The 25,082-nt window shown below is 35.7% G+C and overlaps 2 protein-coding genes across 2 annotated transcripts in view; both read left to right on the plus strand.

Moving 5' to 3' along the window:
- The window catches only part of LOC109051841 (lysosomal Pro-X carboxypeptidase-like), a 39,740-nt gene extending 25,965 nt beyond the window's left edge, over nt 1-13,775 (plus strand). Inside the window, exons 4-10 of the mRNA XM_042739121.1 lie at nt 365-454; nt 546-717; nt 5,051-5,212; nt 5,783-5,955; nt 11,344-11,511; nt 11,953-12,140; nt 12,693-13,775. Of these exons, the coding sequence (XP_042595055.1) occupies nt 365-454; nt 546-717; nt 5,051-5,212; nt 5,783-5,955; nt 11,344-11,511; nt 11,953-12,140; nt 12,693-12,897 (1,158 nt within the window). The 3' untranslated portion in view covers nt 12,898-13,775. The remainder of the gene's footprint in view (nt 1-364; nt 455-545; nt 718-5,050; nt 5,213-5,782; nt 5,956-11,343; nt 11,512-11,952; nt 12,141-12,692) is intronic.
- A 6,679-nt stretch (nt 13,776-20,454) lies between these two features.
- Nucleotides 20,455-23,535, plus strand: LOC109051842 (protein FAM181B-like). The gene has a single exon (XM_019069327.2). It carries the CDS (start codon nt 21,210-21,212, stop codon nt 22,173-22,175), a length of 966 nt encoding a protein of 321 aa, XP_018924872.2. The 5' UTR covers nt 20,455-21,209; the 3' UTR covers nt 22,176-23,535.
- Nucleotides 23,536-25,082: the final 1,547 nt, after the last annotated feature.

The raw sequence follows: 25,082 nt of genomic DNA on the forward strand, positions 1-25,082 counted from the left end.
CTTGCCAAAATGCAGGGAAAACTGGATGGGAAAAAATACTTCTGGAACCAGGCCACTGAAAAAGTGGACATGCACTCTATTGTTGCACTCTATTCTGTTTGGTGCTGCAGAAATTATGAGCTTCACATTTAACAGTTAAAGATAATAATAAACACATTGTTTGTAGATAATCAGTATCTGCATTATCTACTTCATATTTGTAGCATTATGATTATGCAAAATACTGATACAAAATTCTAATTTTGCCATCCAGAGAAAAAATATCTTGTAAAAGTGTAAAATTGAGCTACTATGCTAACCCTTAAAACAAAAGCAAGAAATAAAAACCAACCCCTTCTTCCAACCAATTCATTCATGATGCAACACTGCAGCAGAAGAGCTGGGAGCCTTGCTGGTTTTTGCTGAACATCGCTACTATGGAGAGTCCATGCCGTTCGGCGAAGAGTCTTACAGCGTGAGTCCATACTGCTGCTCATGTTGAGCAGTAAGGGTCATTTCGCTAACACTGTCCTTGACCTTTTGGGCTTGTCTTTCCTTTTCTACAGAATGCAAAGTATCTGAACTACCTGACCTCAGAACAGGCTTTAGCTGACTTTGCAGTGCTCATCAAAGCTCTGAAAAAAACCCTGCCTGGAGCTCAGAAGAGTTCAGTCATTGCCATTGGCGGCTCCTACGGTGGGATGCTGGCGGCCTGGCTGAGGATGAAGTATCCCAATAAATAATTAGACAAATATATACATCACATAACAAAAGCATTAAAACCAAATATATACAGTACAGACCAAAAGTTTGGAAACATTACTATTTTTAATGTTTTTGAAAGAAGTTTCTTCTGCTCATCAAGCCTGCATTTATTTGATCAAAAATACATAAAAAACAGTAATATTGTGAAATATTATTACAACTTAAAATAATAGTTTTTTATCTATTTGAATATAATTTAAAAAAAATAATTTATTCCTGTGATGCAAAGCTGAATTTTCAGCATCATTACTCCAGCCTTCAGTGTCACATGTAACATCCAGTCTATCACATGATCATTTAGAAATCATTCTAATATCCTGATTTATTATGAGTGTTGGAAACAGTTCTGCTGCTGTCTAATATATTTGATGAATAAAAGGTTAAAAAGAACTGCATTTATTCAAAAAAAAAAAAAAAAATTCTAATAATATATATTCTAATAATATATTTTCTTTACTATCACTTTTTATTCAATTTAACACATCCTTGCTGAATAAAAGTATTGATTTTATTTAAAAAAAAAGAAAAAAAAAAAAAAATAACTAACCAAAAGTGTATATTGTTATTACAAAATATTTATATTTTAAAAACATGGCTTTTTTTTTTTTTTTTTTAATTTTTATTTTATTTACTTTTTATTCATCAAAGTATCCTAAAAAAGTATCACATGTTCTGAAAAAATATTAAGCAGCAGAACTGTTTCCAACTTTGATAATGAATCATCATATTAGAATGATTTCTAAAGGATCATGTGATAATGATCCTAAAAATTCAGCTTTGCATCACAGAAATAAATGATCATTTAAAGTATAATAAATTTAAAAACAATTATTTTAAATTGTAATAATATATCACAATATAAAAAAAATTTCTGTATTTTTGATCAAATAAATGCAGACTTGATGAGCAGAAGAAACTTCTTTCAAAACATTAAAAATAGTAATGTTTCCAAACTTTGGTCTGTAACTGTATATTAATTCAACATTGTTTATTAAATATGTAAATATAAACATAAAATTTATACTTAAAATGACATTCACTACTGTTTTTACCAATAAAAATAATTTAATGAAATTATCGTTACAAATTTTAATAACACATTTTAAAATGCACTTTATTCCTGTGATGGCAGAGCTAAATTTTCAGCATCCTTAACTCCAATCTACAGTGTCACATGATCCTTCAGAAATCATTCTAATATGCTGATTTGCTGCTCAAAATGTCTTATTATTATCAACATTGAAAACAGTTGTGCCGCTTAATGTTTTTTTTTTTTTTTTTTTTTTTTTTTGTGGAAAATCAAATAATTTTTTTCTTTTAAACTTAACATTTTTTGATTAGTCAAAGTTCAAAAGAACAGCATTAATTTCAAATAGTAATCATTTGTAACATTTTGTAATTTGATCCAAAATTTGTAAACCCAAACATACATACATATATACACAAATATGTACATGCACACACTATGGGCCAATTTTACTAAACAGCAAAGCACGAGAGCGCAATTCAAAAACAGCGCCGATGGCCGTGGAAATTTATGTGGGTGATTTACTAAAAACATGCAAATTGAAGAACACAGATGCAACATATCGTTTATATATTGACCAACGCAATATACCAAGCGCAGCGCAAAGTAGAGCAGTCGCTAACAACGAATTAAGAAATAAATAAGCCACAGTAGGCCATGTTGAAAAGGTTGCAAGAAGTTTTGATAGAGCTGGTATTGCGTGACTCCTAGTTGAGGGTCCCAAGTCGTCTTTTATTTCCTGAAGCATTTGAATGCTCTCCTCCTATAAATTTTGCGTCTAAAAGGGAAACTCCTACAAATGCATATTCAGTAAGGTCAGCCGCAAAAATAACCTATCATGCCTTTTCAGCACTAATTCATCATTGCACATCTTTAGTAAAACCTGACAGTACAATTTTAATGCCAAAAGACAGTTTTCACTTGGGCAAGCTGTTAGTAAAGAGTGGGGTCACTGAGTGCTGAGGTGCATGATGCATCTTTAAATTTAAAGATGTTAAGTCAAGTCACCTTTATTTATATAGCGCTTTTAACAATACAGATTGTGTCAAAGCAACTGTACAGCATTAAAGCGTTAGTTCACCCAAAAATCAAAATTAGGTCATTAATGACTCACCCTCATGTCGTTCCAAACCCGTAAGACCTCCGTTCATCTTCGGAACACAGTTTAAGATATTTTAGATTTAGTCCGAGTGCTTTCTGACCCTCCATTGAAAATGTATGTACGGTATACTGTCCATGTCCAGAAAGGTAATAAAAACATCATCAAAGTAGTCCATGTGACATCAGAGTCTCCGTTAGAATTTGTTGAAGCATCGAATATACATTTTGCTCCAAAAATAACAAAAATTATGACTTTATTCAGCATTTTCTTCTCTTCCGGGTCTGTTGTGAGTGCGTTCACGACGCTGCAGTGATGCCGCTGACGTACGACGCTGCTGACGTGTTTTCTGGTGCACCTAATAACAAAGATAACACGTCAGCAACATCATACGTCTTCGGCATCACTGCAGTGTTGTGAACGCGCTCACAACAGAGGTCTTACGGGTTTGGAACGACATGAGGGTGAGTCATTAATGACATAAATTTCATTTTTGGCTGAACTAACCCTTTAATTAGGAAAATAGTGTGTCAATTATGCAAAATATTCTCATACACTCATTTTTCAGTTAAAGGTGATGTTTCAGTGATGTCATCATCCAGCTCAGTTCAGTTTAAATAGTATATGTGCAATCAAGTCGATGATATCGCTGGAAATGAAGTGTCCCCAACTAACCAAGCCAGAGGCGACAGCGGCAAGGAACCAAAACTCCATCAGTGACAGAATGTAGAAAAAACCTTGGGAGAAACCAGGCTCAGTCGGGGGGCCAGTTCTTCTCTGGCCAGATGAAACCAGCAGTTCAATTCCAGGCTGCAGCAAAGTCACATTGTGCAGAGGACTCAACTGGTTCTGTGGTCTTGTCCAAGGGCCATCTGAAACAAGGTCTTTACAGAGAATCTGGGGCTCATATAGTTGTCCTGGTCTCCACTAACTTTCGGAGCTGTAGAGGTACTGGATCCGGGTGACAGCAGTGACCATCTGATCTGGATACAGACTGGATTTGGTGGCTACGGTGACCTCGGAATAAGAGAGAAACAGACTAATATTAGCTTAGATGCCATTCTTCTAACGATGTAGCAAGTACATCGGGTTTTATGGGACTGTGTCCCCAATTCCGGTTGACCTAATTAATGAAGCCTAAAAATACATAAAATAATATCAAAATTAGAAACGATTAAATGCATAAATAACAAGCCAGGTTAAGGAGATGGGTCTTTAATCTAGATTTAAATGTTAGGTAGGATATTCCAGAGTTTTGGCACTAAATAGGAAAAGGATCTGCCGCCCACAGTTGATTTTGATATTTTAGGTATTATCAAATTGCTAGAGTTTTAATAACGCAGCGGACGTGAAGGACTATAATGTAACAAGAGCTCATTCAAATACTGAGGTGCTAAACCATTCAGGGCTTTATAAGTAATAAGCAAGATTTTAAAATCTATACGATGTTTGATAGGGAGCCAGTGCAGTGTTGACAGAACCGGGCTAATATGATCATACTTCCTGGTTCAAGTAAGTACTCTAGCTGCTGTGTTTTAGACCAGCTGGAGTTCGTTTATTAAGCGTGCAGAACAACCACCCAATAAAGCATTACAATAATCTAACCTTGAGGTCATAAATGAATGGATTAACATTTCTGCATTTGACATTGAGAGCATAGGTCATAATTTAGATATATTTTTAGATAAACGTGGGAATTCTCATCCCATGTGCATCTCTCTTTATACATTTTCCTTTTTAATGTTAGAGGCTTCTGTTTGAGAGACAGAATCTCTAAATCATAACCCGCAAAACTGGCTAGTGAGTTGTTTTACCTGCCACGGTTGATTTTCACTCTCATTTGGCAGGTTGGTGTGTATTAGTCTCAAGATGATATTGCAAACATTTAATAAGTGCTTAAAGGTCACTGCTACTGTAGTTTATATCTAAATGTGAAATATTAGTCTATTAAAATACATAAGTACAGCATAAATATGCATACTTAATGGAGTATGATGCCTAGAAACTGAATAATATCTTATATTTAGTGTGCCATGGGATTCTAGAAGAGTAAAATGCTTAACAGTAGTGTGTAACCATGTGTTTAATTGAGGAAGGTGATGTAATTCAGCAGAGAAGTTTATGATTATTGGTTAATTTTCCTACTGTGAAATAGAATGATCAGTGAGTGTGACCTTCTGGTGTTTTCAGTGCTCTTGCCGCGTCCGCTCCCATCTGGCAGTTCATTGTGCCGTGTGGAGAATTTTACAAAGTGGTCACCCATGACTTCACCATCAGTGGCACCAACTGTAGCAGCAACATCAGGAGGTCATGGGCGGCTATTGATAGGGTCTCAGCAAAAGGTTGGTGAATGTGAATGCTATGCTGCTTTGCCCTTTGTTAAAAAAATATATAGATTTTGTTATTTTTTTTGTGATCATGCCTTGTGTAGATAATTTTGTTGAAGATGTTTGGAAGATGTGTTACTGAGTACAAAAGACACAATTAAAATGAGAATCAATAATATAATCTTTTATTTCCTATTTACGAAACTTAATATGATTACGTACTATGTAGTAATTTTTTTATTGTTGTCGTAAAACAAGAAAAACTGAATGGAAAGAGAAAAAAGGGAAATATTTCTTGAACACCAAATAGGTAATCAGTCTGTAATTTAATAAATAAATAAATACAAAAATCTCTGTAATGTAATAATGTGTATTTAAATTCCAAGGACTTGTTTTGTTTTGCAGATTTTGATCATTTTATTATGCAGTCCAGATTATCTGTACTCCTTTACTAGTCAACACTGATTGTTGAAGGATTTTGTTCTAAACCCATGTTCATTTGTGACTCTTCATAGTTTTGTACCAACTCTCTTTTTGAAGCTTATGGGTTTTCTTGGACTCATTTGATCAGCTTTTCTTTTATAGGTGAGGGTCTGCAGTGGCTGTCTCAGGAGTTTGGACTGTGTAATCCTTTAAAGACTCCAGATGAAGTGTATGGCTTCAAGGCTTGGCTGCAGGAAACCTGGGTGAACTTAGCCATGGTGGATTATCCATATGAAGCTAACTTCCTCCAACCACTTCCAGCCTGGCCTGTTATGGTACGATAAGTTCACTTCCAAGGTTTCCCTTACAGAACAGACTGTGGCACACACCTTCTGATAAAGGTTCATACCTTGAAAGCACTGATGAAAATGTCTGCCAGGTGCATAAATGTAAAAATGTAATTTCAAATATATCATGTTGAAGAATTATTACCAAATTCATATACCATGGTACAGTGTTTACATGATACATTAATTATTTATGTATTTATATCAGAACACAAACTGATCTTTTCCTATAATTTTCAAATAAATGGCATGGTTTTTCTGTAAATTGTGCCTATTAAGTGGTAAAAATGACAAAAAAAAAAATCTTGCATGGTCTAGAATGAAGTACATTTTACAAGAAATATGAATGAGTAAAACAACAAAAGTCATTAACAATAAAATTCTACTTTAGCAGTTGGTTTTCACAGCTAGTCGGTATGAATCATTCTCGCTGAATGATTTCCTCATGAATGCTGACTCACCTCTAATAATAAGTCAGTTGTTGTACCCATTTACATCAGTATGCAAATAGCTTCATTCATATTCATAAAGCTTCTGTTTTCTTTCACCCTCAGAACTGAGCTTTTGTTCAGGTTTTTGTTCGGTTTTGGTTAGAGGGTGGCGTGGACAGAAAACATGTTTATTGTCAGGACTCCTGAGGCATCCGTATTTCCATTCATTGAATCTATCTGACAAAGCAAAGGAAAATGAATATGAAGAGCCCTAGTGTGCATGACAAGAAAGTAATACAAGCTCTTCTCCTAAAGCCAATGAGCTGCCAACCTAGAGAACATTTTAAATTAATCTGAATTGCCATGTGCAACACATTTTACATCCATATTTGAAATATTTCAGAGTGATAGTAAACAAGCAAAATCAAAAAAAATAAAAATCATTAAATCGTGAAGAGTCTGCATTACATACAAGATGAAGACAGTCTGAACAATAGTTTGCTAAAGCAATGCCTAAATAGCTATTTGTCGATTGATTAACATTATACAATCAAGGCGGTTCAGTAGGTTTTGGAACCGAGATAGAGTTGGCAATGTGAAATTTGAATCACAAAAGCTTTATTTCTTATGAAATTGTTTAATTATTTTGTTATTTTATTTAGAAGCTTTTAGGTACATTACCTTACCCTTTTTTTTGGTAACTATCTTATTTCTAGCACATATGAATATGGAGACTTTGCAGACTTTGCAAAAGCTTAGATGGTTCACTCTTGAGTAGTTTTCTTTCTCCCCCTCAAATCTGGTAATGTATGCAACCCCTATGGGTGGTTAAAGCAGTTTAGGCAGCGGGTGCAAAGAAGAGGCTTTTTGATGACAAAGCTAATGTGATTATGTGAGTGACTGAGAGAAGAGGGTATTGAAGGCTTAGGAGTGGGAAATCTGTTGCTGGAGATGAATGTATAAGCCTAATCCCATCTGAAAAGTAGAGAGAAGGTGCTATGGACAGCCTCTGCTGGTTTTGTCATAGTATAAATCTCTGCTCGGACATGCGTGTAGCTTATCTCTCACGCAGACCACCATCTCGGAAGAAAAGGTTAGCAACAACCTTCTCAAACCCACTCAAAGTTAGACATGACAGATATCATCCCATTATGGGTGACGTGTGTTGCGATGTTAAAGTAAATTCTACTATCCCAGTTTAATGTGTAGCGATAACTATGAATAAAATTGGGGTCACTTTTACCGTTGCATGGCAAAATTATTTTGAAGTCATATCAGTAGGAATTGGTGGGAGTTTCACATAAATACCTCACACTAAAATCACACACTTGCTTCCTACTGAATAATCATTAAGAGATTCATTAATGCTGGCTGGATCAGAATGCAAACTTGTTACTTTGTGGACTGATTTCATATGCTCTAAAACGTGTTTTGTTTTTCTGTGCAAATTGTCTTTAGGTTAACTAAGCATCCATATTGTTGAAAAGTTTGCAAAGGATTCATGTTGTTCAAGGTATTTTTTTGGGTTTACCATTAAAAAGCTTATTACACAAATTTTAAATTTCACTAATAAATTGCTAATGTGGAAAATTTCAGTTTTACAAATGCTAGAAACGTGGCTTTTGAAGGAAAGATTGCTATCAAATAGCACACCTAGGTTCCTAACTGAGGACGAAAAATTGACAGAGCAGCCATCGAGTCTTAGACAGTGTTCTAGGTTATTACATGTGGAGGTTTTATGTCCGATAATTAACACCTGTGTTTTTTCAGAATTTAGCAGTAAGAAATTACTCATCATCCAGTTTTTTATATCGACTATGCATTCCGTTAGTTTTTCAAATTGGTATGTTTTGCTGGGCCACAAAGACATATAGAGCTGAGTGTCATCAGCATAACAGTGAAAGCTAACAATGTTTTTCCTGATGATATCTCCCAGGGGTAACATGTAAAGCGTGAAAAGTGATGACCCTAGTACTGATCCTTGAGGTACTCCATACTGCACTTGTGATCAATATGATACCTCTTTTTTCACTGCTACGAATTGATGGCGGTCAGATAAGTATGACTTGAACCATGCTAATGCATTTTCACTAATGCCAACAAAGTTTTCTAGTCTATTCTATTTATAAAGCACATATTGTGCATGACCATATTTTACATCCCTAATCCTACCCAATACCTAAATTACCTAACTACTACCTTACTAATTATTAATAAGCAGCAAATTAGGAGTTTATTGAGGCAAAAGTCATAGGTTAATGTTTTGTTAATAGTGAGAATTGGACCCTTAAAATAAAATGTGACCAAATTTCTTTACATGAAAGTATGGAAATGCAGATGTGAGAAATTCACAAACAGTACTTACTTTGGTGTTACCTTAGAATGTTTAAGCCAACAAATCAAATTTGTTATTATTCTTTTTCTATATAATTATATATATTTATTCTATTTAATTATACAATTTAGAAAACATACAAATGATTTACCATCTCAGTAGTTGAGACAGTCCTGATGAAATGAAAATAGCGACAAATCTTTTTTTGTATTTTGTCAACAAAATACAAAAAAAAAAAAAAAATTTCAAAATAATTTGTATTATTTTGTATTGTGACGAACATCTGAGTGTAACTGATTATTGAAAAATGTGAAAAAATGTAGGTTGTGACTTGGTTCTATCCATTGTTTAATTGGATTTGGAGTTATAATTTTGGAGAAATAAGATAGTTACCAAAAAAAAGGGTAAGGTAATGTACATAAAAGGTTCTAAATAAAATAACAAAATGATTAAACAATTTCATAAGAAATAAAGCTTTTGTGATTCAAATTTCACATTGCCAACTCTATCTCGGTTCCAAAACCTACTGAACTGCCTTGATTGTATAATCTTAATCAATCGACAAATAGCTATTTAGGCATTGCTTTAGCAAACTATTGTTCAGACTGTCTCAAAAATGAATGTGAACTTGCAATCAAATGTGAAGGAACAGGTGTAAACCAGAACATTTTCTGACATGTATTTACAAATTAGATACATTTAATTTCATGCCAACATTAAAGGGTTAGTTCACCCTAAAAATGAAAATTAGCCTGTGTTTTACTCACCCTCAAAGCATCCTAGGTGTATATGACTTTCTTTTTTCAGGCGTATCCAATCGGAGTTCTATTATTATATATTATAAGTGCCCCATTATGCCATTTTTAAGGTTCCTAACATTGTTTTGGGAGATCTCCTACAATAGGATTACATGCACGCAAGGTCGAAAAATGCTTTTGTTTTCTCAAAATATGCATTTAATATCACCTCATTTTCCAGCGATTCTGAATGATTCGTCTAAAGCAGTACTAAGATTCAGTCACTCTAAAACCCTCCTTTCCACGAGCCTACTCTGCTGTGATTGGTCAGCTGGCCCAGTCTGTTGTGATTGTTCTACCAAGTACAGCACGTGTTGGAAATGATTCACCCATTGCCATAGTTCTGTATTTTGAACACTCAGTAGAAAATATAAACATCTGTTAGTTATCTTACTTGTGATTCAGTGGAGCCAGCTGGTCCAAATAAACAGGGTACTGAGCCAACAATCAAGAGAAACCATCTATTAATTTAAGAATAAAACTCCCCGAGATATTTTTTTTAAACTCCTCGAGATTAGAGAAGCAGTCATCAGTGAAATTAAGTGTTTGTGGGCGGGGTCAAGAATATAGGCGGGTTTTACGAGCATAAATGGCTGCCCAATGCTCTGGGTGTGTGTTCACGGTGTGTGTGTGTTCACTGCTGTGTGTGTGCACTTTGGATGGGTTAAATGCAGAGCACGAATTCTGAGTATGGGTCACCATACTTGGCTGTATGTCACGTCACTTTTTATACAAATGTGTGTAATTTCTGTGATGTGTAGCCACCATGGAAAGTGGGATTCAAATTACTAACAACTCGTTTAGGCTGTAGAGAGTCGATTGTTTATTTCGGGAGACAATAACTTTATTTATCGTGCACTTTCGGCTTTACAACTTTGCTGATCGTTTACATTCACATATAGCTAGCTACATTACACACTGTATGAAAGGAAATATTGGAAATGGCATAATAGGGGCACTTTAAAAATTGTCCTGGCCCCTCTAAGCCTTACAATGGAGGTAAACGGGTGCTTTTTGTCAACAGTCCAGAAGACGCGAAATAAAGTGTGCGCATCCATAATAAAACATGCCTCACATGGCTCCGGGGTGTGATTAAAGGACTCTTGTTGCTAATCCATGCGTTTTTGTAAGATAAATATCCATATTTCAAACGTAATAAACACTTTTTTTCTCACTTCCGCTAACTGTCGTAGATGGAAGGCGTTCTGGCAGATGATGTAGGCTTGGAGTGGGCAGGACAATTTTTAATATAACGCCGATCGGATTCGACTGAAAGAAGGAAAGAAGAAGGTCATATATACCTAGAATGCCTCGAGGGTGATTACATCACAGGCTAATTTTCATTTTTGGACGAACTGACCCTTTAATTCTCTCTATAGTGCCCCTTGTGGCAGTACTGACATTGCAAAAGATATTTGCATTACTCCGTGACTGAGGTCCAATCCTATTTATGTGGAGACATTTTCCATAACTGCATAGCTTGATATGTTTGTCAAGGTTTCTTTGAAACATTCTTACTTTGTTCCAGCTTGACTGTGATAAATTCCATTCCAGCAGAATTCTATTCCACTCAATTTCATATGCAAAACGGATGATTCTACAAAAAAACCTGCATGGGGGATTTTCACAGCAAGATTGTTTTGAAAGAACCGGAACATATGGAACATCTTCATACAGATGAATCTTTGCTTGTTTGCAGATCGAAATTGTAATTTGTGCCTTTGTTATCCAATAAAGCAGAACTATTGTCATCTCTCTGAACATAAAGGCAGCTGTTTGTTCTGTGATTTACATGTGTTTTTCTGATTCTCAGGTGGTCTGCAAAAATCTTTATTTTAATACCAGCGTATCAGACCAACAGCTGTTGAGTGGTATCTCTCAAGCCGTAAGGGTGTACTACAATTACACGGGAGATGCAGTCTGTCTCAACACCTCACAAACCGCTACTGGGAATCTGGGCTTCCTTGGTTGGTTCTACCAGGTAAAATATTAAAATGTTTAGACGTTTGACTCTATATGGTCACATTCATTAATATAAGTCATTGCACTTGGTTTTATTTTGATTCACATGTTGTTAAAGAATTATGATGCTGTTGTTTTACATACATAGAAATAAATTATGGATGGAAGCAGTTGAGCTCCAAAAATGACATTGACTAAGAGCGTTTTTTTTTTTTTTACTATTCCAAAATTCAAATGGGAAATGATAGGTATGACTTAAAAACTGACAAAAAATTGCTTGGACATCTTTGGTCTGTTAGGTCACACTTGTTCTGTTTTTCTCACAAACCTATTGTAGGACCACTTTATGATACATTTGTGGTGCTTTTATGTCATTTTCTGTGTATTTTCATAAATGTTATAAGGTTAAAAACTACTGTCATCTTGTGGAACACCCCATGATGTGGTGTAATATTTGCAGAGCTGTACGGAGATGGTAATGCCAATGTGCACAGATGGCGTCGCTGACATGTTTGAGCCACAGCCATGGAACTTCCAGGCTTTCTCCGATGAGTGCTACAACCAGTTTGGAGTGCGGCCACGGGAAGACTGGGCAGAAATTGTGTACGGTGGAAGAAACATAAGTGCTCACAGCAACATCATCTTCAGGTAGGACCTTTTGTGTTTGCATAATATAAAGCACTGCCTTCATTTTTCACTAAATACCATAATTAATGTTTAACTATTAGTTCTGTTCCAAAAGTCTTGCTGTCTAGTGCCGATATAGGTAGCTATTTTCTAAGGCAACATCTTAAACATCATGAATCTCATGAATATCTGATTTGGAACACACTAATTCCAGTAGAGTTTAATGTTAGCATGTTACTTAGCTAATGGTGTAATACTCCACATATAAATGCAATATACTTGTTGCAATGCATTCTGGTATAGCCTTCTCAACAAAGCATAGCCTGCATTAGATGGTGCCTCAAAATGTGGGCATCGCAAGGTATTTTTGAAAGTTTTGAACAACTTTCCTGTTAGGTGTCTATAAATGCCAGCTTATAAGTTTTTATAAGTAAGCAGCACCCTGGGTTTTGGAACAGAGCTAACAGAGATTTTTACACTATAATTGAAAAGTTCCATTTATATGTTCTATTTGGGGGAGATGTACTGCATTTAGTGATACTATGAGACCTAAATGTGTGTTGTCTTTTTCAGTAATGGAAATCTTGATCCATGGATGAGCGGTGGAGTGACCAGAAGTCTTTCAGAATCTCTGGTTGCCATTATGATCGATAGAGGTGCTCACCACCTCGATCTGCGCTACAACAGCGAGTTTGACCCAGAGTCAGTTATCAAAACGCGGGCGCTAGAAGTAAGCTACTTCAAGCAGTGGATCAAACAGGCAGCAACTACCCAATGATATGGAATCAAGATCATTGAAGTGAAACAAAGAATGTAAGAAAAACAAAATGGACTATTTCTGTTTGTATGTGCCAAAGTTAGGGGTTCTTCCTTGGTACTTAACTTAAAAAAAAAAAAGTTTTTATTAGGGAGTGCAAAGGAAGGTTTTGGGGGTCATGGCTGATCATAGTTGTTTGTTTTTTTTGGTGCAAAACAAGAATGTTCAGTAGGTTTTTGGGAGAAAATTGAGGAAATGAAAGCATCAGAAAACACCAAATGCAAAATCACTCAGGGGAAGTGTCCTTTGCCAAAGTCTTAATGTTTAATTGTAGCTATACAAATCATACGTTCACAGCTATGGTTTTTAACTAAAGTATGATACATTTTAAAGAGGATAGTTCACCAGAAATTAAAATGATCCCATTTCCCTTTAAACTCACCTGGTTTTTTTTTCTTCCATGAAAAAAAAAAGTCCATATGACTTGTGTTCCATATTTGCAGTTCTGCATTTTTCTAATATTATGTGTTGTGATTGGTAACTAGACATGCAAAAAACATCTTAGCATTTAATAATCACAATAAAGTGGTGAAAGCTAATTTAAATTTTGATATGTTTTAATTTTTTTTTTTTACTATTCCTTTTATTCAAATTAAACACATCAAAGGAAAAAAAAATCTACTACTAAGAACTCAACCAGTTTGAAATAGTCACTGAAGTTAGCTGGATCTAATATGAGTGATTGTTATTTTCATTGTCTATACATAATCACCACAAGTCTTCAGTTTTCTGAACAAATTGAGTACACTTCTGTTTGTACTATTGTTATTTTCTTAATTTTGCACACTTTTTTTTTAGAATGGAAATAATGATAAATGAATAAATGCACATAAATGGAAGCAACTGTACATGTCCCATTTCCTCTTACTCCTCCATTGCTGCCCTAGTGTGATTTAATGAAAACCTAAAGACAGACAACGAGCAATAAAGTAGCTAGCGGGAGGCACACGGTGTAAAACACAGAGATTGTGCCCCATGCGGGGACCTGCAGGACTCCACCAGACCTGCATTCACTTACTGGCAGCTCCTGCTTCTCCAAATTGCGGTACATAGACATCGTGTGCTCTGTGCTGAGCTGCCTCCTGCTAATATTATTATTAATATCACAGCCAGAGTGCAGAGCAGGTTGTTTTGTGAGGTTGGGGAAGGTCAGGAGGAGGAATCGATGAGTGTGAGGTGATGGATGATGATTTTCACTTTGTTGTTCCCTGAAATATGATCAGTTCAGTGTTTTGTCTGGTTATTTTCCATGTAGTCTGAAATTATCTTTAAAGGTAAAGTGTGTTATTTCAGTGCCACTATTGTTATCGAACAGAATTAGCAAAAATAATGATTGTTTTCAAACATATTTCCCGAAAACTCCTCTCATCTGCCATTGGATAAATAGATAGTCCTGCCCCAAACTTACACCACTGGCTGAACCACTGTTACTACGTCAGTCTAGTCAGGAGGCTTAAACAATGAAAAGTTTTAATAGTGCTACAAACCCAGTACTTACACTTTTTGGGGAATTCAGCGGCTTACTTTTTGTATCGTTATATTATGCTGAGTTAGGAGACAATATTTTAATCCTGAAACAATTAAGGCCTTGATATACTAAAAACAATACTAACAAAGTTGTTATTCATTCTTCGTTTATGGACAAAAAGAAGTTAGCTGAGGAACATTATACTGTTTTTGAACATTACAACACCACCCAGCTCATGTTTACATGGGTGTTTTTAATATGTGATGTGATGATTTCAATAACAGGAATTCCAAGCCATACCTGAACTTTTAAAATAATCATTAAAGGTGGGGTAATTGATTTCTGGTAGCCAATGTTGATATTTCAAATCACCAAAAAATCTTGCCCCTACCCCAAAAGGGTCTCGCCCCTATTTTGATAGCCCCTTACTGCTGATTGGCTACAAGTTTGTTTTGGTACTCGGTTCAGTTTTCTAAAGCATTTTTGAAAAAATACATACCCCACCTTACCGTCAAATGTCTCTCTCTATTTCTTTCTCTCTCTCTCTCTCTCTCTCTCTCTCTTATGAGTTATATCCAAGTGAAGTGATTTCTCAAACAAGAAAACATCTTGTGGCAGGACTTGATTTTGACCATCAGGAATTGATTGGGTCATTATCGTTCCCTTATAATTAAAGATTATACATGAATTATAAATACATTTATAATTAATACTGCAGTATTCCATAAAAATAAGAATTCTCAATTTTGATTTCATGTTGACTCCAAAGCATGTATGCAAGCGACTATAGAGGTGCAGATAAATTTGAAGAGTTCATTTGCAAAAACAGATAAATCCATTTTTAACAATTATCCAAAAATCTTTGTTTTTCATTGTGCATTCAAATTAATCTCTATCAAACTGCACTTGGGTTATTTTGATTAAGTTATGTTTCTGCAAATAAACTCTTCATTTGTATCAGTTCTGCAACATCAGTGGAATTAGTGATCTGAACAAGATTCTCATTTCAAAGTAGGCGGAGCCCCAGAACACATCCACCTGTTCTGTAATCATCATGGATAAACTTTAGTTTAAAGGTGTTTACCAACCAGTGCAAAGTTTTTACTAGTGAGCAGTATAGAACCACCAAAACAAACTTCACAAAACATTTTTTTTCCAGGTTTTCTTTGACATAATCTCACACCATTTTCAATTTCACTAGGTCATTGCAACAGGTCCTGTAACATTCTGTGTCAATGGCCACACATAAGTACATGTTGCATTCTTTGTGTTGCCACAAGGGGCTCTAACGTATATTAAAGTTAAATAAAAATTAGATTTTTATATGCTGGGCATCCAAGATGTAGGTCACTTTGTTTCTTCAGTTTGAACACAAACAATGATTTTCCATTGACACTCCTAATTGAGATTGTAGATAGATCGTCAATGGTCCATTTGAATGATAGGTGGCAGTAATTCACTTATAAGTCTGCAATCCACCATAAAGCAAGAAAAAGAAGAAGATGCGTAACGCGATGGCTGCTGATTACACGCTCAGGACAGTTCGGACACTGCGGTGAATCAGAGGTAAAAAACGATATAAATACTGTTCAGTTTCTTGCACAGACCGATCGTTTTGTGTCTTTACACATCAATGTATCTTCACGAGCCGCAGGGTTTAATTTAGTTTTGTTTGTGTATGTGTTTTTTTTTTGACTCTCAAAGCCATGATGCAATGGTTTGAGTTAAAAATCTTTGTTTGTGTTCTACTGAACAAACGGTCACCTACATCTTGGATGCCCTGGGGGTAAGCAGATAAACATCAAATTTAAATTTTTGGGTGAACTATCCCTTTATGGGCCTCTTTCTATGGTCAGTTTTCTCTTTTAGGTTAACTATGTGATACCGGAGAATAGAGAATTTAAAGAGAATCAAGTTAGTTCAACTGAGCAAGTTAGTTCAATTGTGTTTTTAGCTAGCTTGATTAAATATATTTAACATATCCAGTTTAATTTGCACAAGGAAACTCTATCACCCCTTGAGAACTGATGTTTCATATTGCCACATTAACACAGAAATACGGGTTTCCTTGTGTTTGTGATTCACGAATAAGATCCACAACACAAGGGTTTGGTTTGGACATCTGACATGTAAATTAAAAAGTGCCCCAAGATGCATGGATACTTTGTCAAAAGTGGAATATTTCAACTAAATTTTCCCACCTATAGATTAGTTTGGAAACCAACATGAGTATCTGTGCTTGCAATGCATTGGCCATGTACTTGCATAGAGTATGTTTCTGGAATAATAGCCTCAGTCCCAGTAAATGCTTATGTAGATTACTACATGCTTACAATGCTTATAATAGAATTACTACAGTTGTACAATTAAAAAGTTTCCTCAAAGTTGAAACAACATCTTTAGTTTCCATTCTGAATAGCTTCTGATTAATTCCAACATACAAATGTAGAAAGACATCAAGGGTAATTGGTGGGGGGTTTCAACACTATTGGACATTTCTCAGGACCATGTTGCTGCCATTAATTTAACATCCTTTCTTTTCACCTGACAGTTTCATCAATCAAACACTTCAGTAGTATTTCGCTGACTGAAAGTCTTTAGTACTGCATGTGTTGATGGTTACACTGAGACCACACACCAATGGGAAAAGATGTGTGTGTGTGTAACCCATTGCTGTTCTGGAGAGCACAGAAAGGGTGTCTGGGGGGTAGGGTGTCCTAGGAAAATGGGGTATAAAAAAGCGTGGGTGCTGAGTTTGTAAATTCCCTGGGTGGAGGGCGGGGTGCACTGTGTGTAACGATAACCAAACAATACTCACTTTCAATGGTCCGTTTGCTTAAGCAGCTATCCATGGACGTGAATCGAAAGCGGAAAGATGAATGTTGTTCCCTCGACCGTCTCATTTGTTCTTCCCCCTGCTGAGTTTGTTCAACTTAGTTTGACCTTGTTGATTGCTTTTTCTTCTTTATAATTTGTTTTCCACAAGTGTTTTCTCATGGAAATTTGAATTTCTACTCATGCAAGGACCAAATCATCTTTTACGCTGTAGGCAAATATGTATTTGGGGACAATGAAAAATTAAAGATGTCCAAGATGATAAAAAGAAAAACTATTTTGAAAATCTCATTTAAGTTAGATATTGTTTAATGTAATATATTTTTCATTGTTGTTTTTGAAAAAAAAAAATGCTGATACAATTTCAGCAAATACTTTTATATAGTAATGTTAAAAATGTACGTTGCTGTAACCATCAAGAAAGCTGGATTATATTTTCTGTATATCTTAGCCACATACATGTACAATCTTAATATTCTTAATTTACATAATCTTAACATTTATGTACATACCTTGGATAGTTTGCCCGGAAATGCACAATTCTGTCATTATTTCTCACCCTTGACTCATTCAGTAACACTGACCATGGGATGTCAATCTCCAAAAAGGAGAAAAAAGCACAATAAAAACTCCCAAAATGTAGTCCACACAAATGGTATGTTTTTGAAACTGTATGATAGCTTTCTGAACAAAGTAAACCAGTACTAGCACAGAGTAAAAAATCATTTACTACATATTCAGGATTACACAGATACTGGCAATCTCTTTTATTATTTCCTGTGCAAAAATAAAGTGTTCAAAATACACTTTCAACCTCATGGGTTGGACTGACCAGTATAGCTTGCACTTTTGCAAGTGTTTAGGAATCCCCCAGTCCATTTTCTTTAATGTCAGGCAATTCTTTTTTCTTTTTTTGTGTCAGTATTCTACTCCTCACCCTCTTTGATCCCCTCAGTCATTATGTGGCCATAGAAACTTGTTTCCGGAATTAGTGCGTCAAGCCCTTAAACGTGAATGACTAGCATGCACAAAAGCTCTGTGCGGGAAGAGAAGAAAATATCAGCCATTAGTCTGGTGATGTCACTGTGCCAAAATTAGGCTCCAGAAGAAAGAGGGAAGGGGGTGCTTGTTGAAAAAAGAAAATGAAAGGGCCGAGTATATACCCAGGGACTTGATGTTGAATGTTATTTTTTTTTGTACAAGGTACAGACTGACTTTGTTTTAACTCAATAAAGTGGAAATAACTCCATTTATTACACAGTTCTCTGGAATAATTGATTCTGACTGCTCAAAGTTGCAGTCTGTTAGAGAAAAACCCTATAATTTATTATCCCAGGTACCTGATTTCCTACAGTAGCTGGACTAGTTTTAACTAAAGTTTTAAGTCTATAAAAATGTAAATAATAATAATAATAATAATAATAATAAATAAAATCTCTTTATGAAATCATTATTTCACATCTAGGAGATGTGTAATTTTTAAAAATGCAACTCGTTTGCATTTTTCTAACTTTTTTATTCATAACAAATGTTATATTTTTTAGTTTTTCATAAAAAATTATATTTTCAGCATATCAACGACAGCAGGTCATCAACATGTGGTCTCTGACTTTTTGTGCTTCTGCGCCCTCTAATTAATAATATCATAGTGGTCACTTTTATTCTGAGGGGAATGTATATAGTGTGGTTTAAAATAGCCTTAACTTTGGAAACATGTCCATCAAAAAAAAAAAAAAAAAAAAAAAAAAAAAAAAAAAAAAAAGCCTGTTTTTACACTGTTGCTATTTTCTATTGTGGTACAACAGTTTATCGTGAGACCATGGCAGCTTCTCTGGGACCCCCATTCAGGACCAGGACTTGAGCCGGGCTACAGATAATTAGATCACTGCTATCAGTTTCACTGTCTCTTTTCTTCATCACAATTTACATGATAATAACACTCTCGATGGTCCCCCTCTCTCAAAAGCGCTTAGACTTTCTCTTTTTTTCCCCTTTCCAACATCCAAATGATTCACTGCCTCTGTGCCTCACCTTAAAATGCACTTATGGTGTGGGAATAAAAAAAATCCCTGGGAAAACCTCTCAAAGTGAGAGAGAAAGAGGCTACGGCAGAAACGGTTCACTGGCACATGATTTTACAACATGCAAAGTGCAATGAATGAGATAAAAAAAAAGAAACATTGTTAGGGCTGCTATAAATGTGTTCAATGTCTGGGAAAGTACAGTTTAGAGAACTGAATTGGAATCAGATCAGATTAAGGACATCTTAACTTATTTAACATTAGTCTGCTTAATGAGCTCTCAAAAGAAACATAAGAAGAAAAAAAAACAACTATACATGGGTTTTTGACACGGAATAGTGTCATCATTTTCTTAAATTTGAACGCTTTGGGCCAAAAATATTCTTTATAAATGAGCAAAAATCCTTGTTTCTGGTCTATTTTATTGAGATAATCACAAAATCAAGCATTATCCTTGTTATACTGAATTGACGGAAATCTCTCCATATTCAAACACTCCCTCCATCCTCAAGTGTTTTCTCTTAAGCCCACCATGCTCCAAACCAGAGCCAGATCTTTTAAGCGCTTTCACTGAAATCAGGATCCAATCGGACCCCTACGAAAGTCCCAGTTTGGATCCCTCTTCAGTATTCACTGCTGGCCAAGAAACTTCCTGCAAATGCTGAATTGTTTACAGCGGCCATACCCAGGATTTCTTAAGGTCAACATTTCTTCTGGCACACTGGGTTTGAACTGCACTTTATTCCCATTTAATTTAACAGCTCCGGCAGCTTTTCTAGTTAAATCGACTGTTCATTATTGAGCCTTATTTTACGAAGGGGCTGTGAGGTGCAGTTTAATGAATCTCTGGCACAAAGATCCCTTTCACTGCCCAAGGAAGAATAGAAGCTATTTAGACCATGTAGGGCTGTATGTCAAAGGCAGCCTATAATAGTTGTCAGGCAGAGGCTAAAATTCCCACTGGTGCGGGAATGCACGAGAAATCAACTTCCACTGCGAACATATTGGGATAGTTGTAGGAAGTTAGAAGAACATGTAGAAAAACCTGTCCCAAAGGATGTATCTCCAATAAAGCATACACCTTAATTCAGGACCTAATGCACATTTTTTGTTTGTACAATATATGCATACAAATTCAAGAGGTGGATTTTGTGAGACATGTGGACAAGTATTTAAAATGTAGATCACACTCCTTGAATTCTTCAGGGGAATAAAATATCACAATGCTAAATTACCAGTTTAATTCAGAACAGGTTAAAACTAAATATCTTTAAAATCTCCCATGAAGTTGTATGTGTCTAGAGTACATCAGATAAATTTTCTTAACGCTCATTTAAAGATCTCCACAGGTGTCTCTGAGTTGCATAAAGTATTTGTTGTTTACACTCTTTAGGCTAACTTTGAACAATGTATAAATTACATTGTTGTGTCTGGAAACATTTGTTATTTCTTCATGTTTTAACATTTTGGGTCAAATGTTTAATTAAACAAATATAACAATAATAATATTTCTTCCATTTAACAAGCAGTTCAGATGCCCTGTCTGTTTTCAGATTTCACAGCAAAAAAAAAAATGTGTATAAACACATATACAAGAAGACTTGACCAGGACAGATGAACCCAAGGCTATTGTCTTTTTACTCTGTGGGATGCCTCAGACAAATCCCTCTTAGTTGCAGGTGGTCAGGCGTGAGCAAAGAGTTAAGTCCTCGCGTCCCTCGGCCCCTCCCCTTTGATGTCCTGACATCATTGGCCCTGCCCCCTAAAATAATCCCCCTTCCCCCAAATTCAAGCTTTCGGCAGAGTGCAGAGGAACTGTAAGGGTGTCCTGCACAGGACTAAGGGTTAGCAAACCATCCTGGAAATACAGATAAGAAATATGCTTTAGGGTCTCTCGAAGACAATTGCATATATACACCACGAAGGTGTTGTGCTCGTGGCGGAGAGAGATGGCTGTTCAGACTGCCATCATGAACTCGCAGTTCTTAAACTTCTGTTTTCCTGGCTCGGTCATGGATTATGGGGTGGAAAAGGGTCTGGAAGGGGGTCTCCTGGGTGAGGTGGATTGCGGGGGTGACTTCAAGGAGACCACTAGAGACCTGCTTAGCTTCATCGACTCAGCTTCCAGCAACATCAAACTTGCACTGGACAAGCCTGTTAAGTCTAAGAGGAAAGTCAACCACCGAAAGTACCTGCAGAAGCAGATTAAGAGGTGCACAGGAATCATCTCGCCAGGGACCACACCGGTTCAGGAGCCATGTAAGAGGCAAGGCTCGCCCCAAACCCCAACAAGCAACCTTTCCAGCAAAATGCCACCCAAGAAGGATGGGATGCAGGCCAGCCTGCAAAGCAAGAGTCTGGCTGCCCTCTTCAACTCGGCGAAGGATGTACGAGGAGAGAGGGCCAAGAAGCCCCCGCTGCGGCATCGAAACCTTCCTCCATCCTTCTTCACAGAGCCGGCCAACAGCTCCAGAGTTACATCTACTTCTGGCATGTCGCTCAAAGACCTGGAGCGAGGAACTCCGGAAGCAGTAGATTTCTTGGAGCTTCTTGGACCCGAGTACAGCAACATGGTCTCAGAGCAGGATTTATTCTACACCGCACCTATCAGGATTCAACAGGACGTGACTGTGGGCCCCGAGCCATATGACTCCCACCATTTTGTAAGTGGTGGGTTCTTGTACACTGAACCTTGGGGCACTTGTGGCGGCACCTCAAAAAAGTCAGGAGACATGCGGACAGTACCAGTACAGCCAAATCTTTATACCCACACAGACCTTTCTGGCAGTGTGCCTGTGGAACAGAGCTCGCCATGTGCACTTACCTTTTCAAACTTCTTCACAGACTGCTCCGCACCTCCAGTCTCCTACGATCTGGTAAACGGATACAACAGAGGGAGCTTTTCTTCTCTTTAAGCCAGAGATTTACTGTTTCTACATTGGAACAAAAACATTTCTGCATTTTTCAGTACGGTATTAAAAAGGACGCTACCTACATGTATTGCCCTTTTAATCCTAAAACATTTGACTCAAAACTAGCTAAGGGTTTCGTGTTTGAAGGGATAACATGTATACAGTAGCAACCTGTAAAAGGTATATAATCTTAAAATGGCCTTTACATCTAAGGACAAACTTTTCTCCAATTATTTAATGAAAACAAAATGCATTTTACACATCTCTAATCATAAATTAACAAAACTATGCTTCAGAAATTTATTTTATTGCTTCCCTGTAAATAAAACAACAAAAACACTTTGGACCTCTTATCCTTTATCATGCAATGTTTGATTTATAATATTACAAATTTGAAGCAACAATTTGTTACAGAGCTGATTTCAGGGGGTCTGCTTGTTTGTTTAACTATTTCTCTCTCTTTATAGATAACTTCACTCTGGTCATTTTTGCAGTCATTTCTAATCAAATAGTGTTGCAGTGGCTGTATAAAGATTATATATTTATCATGTATATTATATTTAACTTACATATATTTTAAGTGTCTTTTAAGTGCACAAACACACACACACACACACACACACACAAAAAAAAACATTTTTGGGGCCAAGACAAAAACATGTAACATCTTGCAATAGAGGCAATCAAGACAATCTGTCTACATTTAAATTTGTATCACTGTTAATGCATATCTTATTTGTTGACTGCTTAACACGCAGTATTAGGTTTGTACATCTAAAACAATGACTTACAGTTCCCTGAAGGTAAATGTCTGAATGAATATACTTTAGATATACATGACAGAAAAAAAGTTTTAGGTCTGGATTTTGAAGTTCCTTGGTATTCCAAAAGAAATTGAAAACTGTGAGTGTGTAAAACAAGGGTGGACAGAGAAGAAGGATAAGGCAAAATTGTGTAAGCTATAATATGAATTAGTTATAATGTGTTTTATTTGCAATACACCAGTATTGTATTCATGTTCATCAAAAAGGAGGCACAACATGAACACAGGAACTTTACAACATTGTTTTGTAACAGTATGGCCTTACATTGGTTTATGATTAGAATTAAATTAGGAATCAGACATTTCCAATTGCACTGGGAAACAACCATTAAAATACATGAAACTAATTAATTATTTTTTATTTAGTTGTAGTTTTAAATTAATTTTATGTGGGAAGCATCAGCCAAGAGTAAAGAAAAAAAAAATTGTGTTTGTAATTTATATGCTGAAACTAGTGCTTATACTTGTTATACTGGATGAAGGTTTTCTTTGGTCATAAAGTAATGGGACAAAATAAAGCTGGTCTTTATGTCTATTAAAGGAACATTCTCTTTGTTTGTTTATTTTTTATCATAGCAAACATAAAGGTGTGTTGATTAAACTCGAAACAATAAAAAGACAGGTTTATCATTAAGTGCAGATATGAACATTTCATTTCGAAATTTCAAATGGCAAACAAAATGATGTAACACTTTTTTTTATAAGTTATAGCACCCTCTGTTGGGCAAAAGAGGTCATCATGCTCATTTGATGAGCTCAGGGTCATTCTGCTTTCTTAGAAATTAACTACAACTAGTTATTAAGTACACATTTGCATGTGGGAGGTATATGGTAAACATTTTTATTTTATTTTTTTATTCAAAATTTATTCCCATTCTGATCAAACTCATGTAATGATCAAAATGGTCAAAGGATCAAAATCATTTAATCATGTATCATAATGTTACAAAATGATGGTCAGCAAAGCACAATGTAGAATCTGTTCTTCTGGCAATGATATTGATTCAATGTAACGCATTAATACTAGACAGAAAGATGGTCCCATATGTCACTAAATATTCATTTTGCTTTGATTAATCAAAATAGAATAAGTAATAGTAATTTTAGTGCATTATTATTACATTCTGCAGTTTAATTTAAAGTAGCACCACCACCACAAAAAACAAAAACAAAAAAAACAACAACAAACAAAAAACACACACAAAACAAACAAACAAACAAACAAACAAACAAACAAAAACAAAATCATCATCATCATCATCATAATGTACAGTTCCATTATGAACCCCTGGTTGAGAAACTCTGTTCTAGATCTTCCAGCTTCAAAATTAGAAAGGAACTGAGGTTTTTAACACAAAGGATCATTAATACTAGACAGAAAGATGGTCCCATATGTCACTAAATATTAATTTTGCTTTGATTAATCAAAATAGAATAGGTAATAGTAATGTTAGTGCATTATTATTACATTCTGCAGTCTAATTTAAAGTAGCACCACCACCACAAAAGAAAAAAAAAAAAATAATAAATAACACAAAAAACAAACAAACAAACAAATTATTTGCTAAAACCCTTAATGGTATTGTAAGAACATAATAACGTATTCAAATGCAATAGGTTATATATTCCAGCCATGTTTAATATGTGTTAAACACCTCAGGTTTAAGATATAGTATAGTATGCTTTAACACCTGCCTAACTTAAATCATGGTGTGAAATGCTTTACAACATCATGCAAACCACACACAAGCATCAGATGACCCGACTGTTGCACAATTAGTCGTTGTTTCTCTCTTTTACACAAGATGGCAGTATTGGTCCTTTGAGCAAATCCTTCTACAGCAGCAGGACGGAGGCTACTATTCATATCTACAGCATATTTAAAATAAGATTTTTTTTTTCTTTTGTAGTTTGTTTCATCCCTCTGATGTTTCATATCTTTATTTCACGTAAGACGAAATGAATAAAGTATAGGATATATGAATGAATGCTATATGAAGCATATGACTAAATTCAAAGAACAGGTAATAGCCTAAATTTTTTTTTTCTCAATAATTCTGTTTGTTATGAGGACGGGCTGCTACCTA

The sequence above is a fragment of the Cyprinus carpio genome, chromosome B15, assembly GCF_018340385.1.
Source record: "Cyprinus carpio isolate SPL01 chromosome B15, ASM1834038v1, whole genome shotgun sequence".
Classification (NCBI taxonomy): Eukaryota; Metazoa; Chordata; class Actinopteri; order Cypriniformes; family Cyprinidae; genus Cyprinus; species Cyprinus carpio.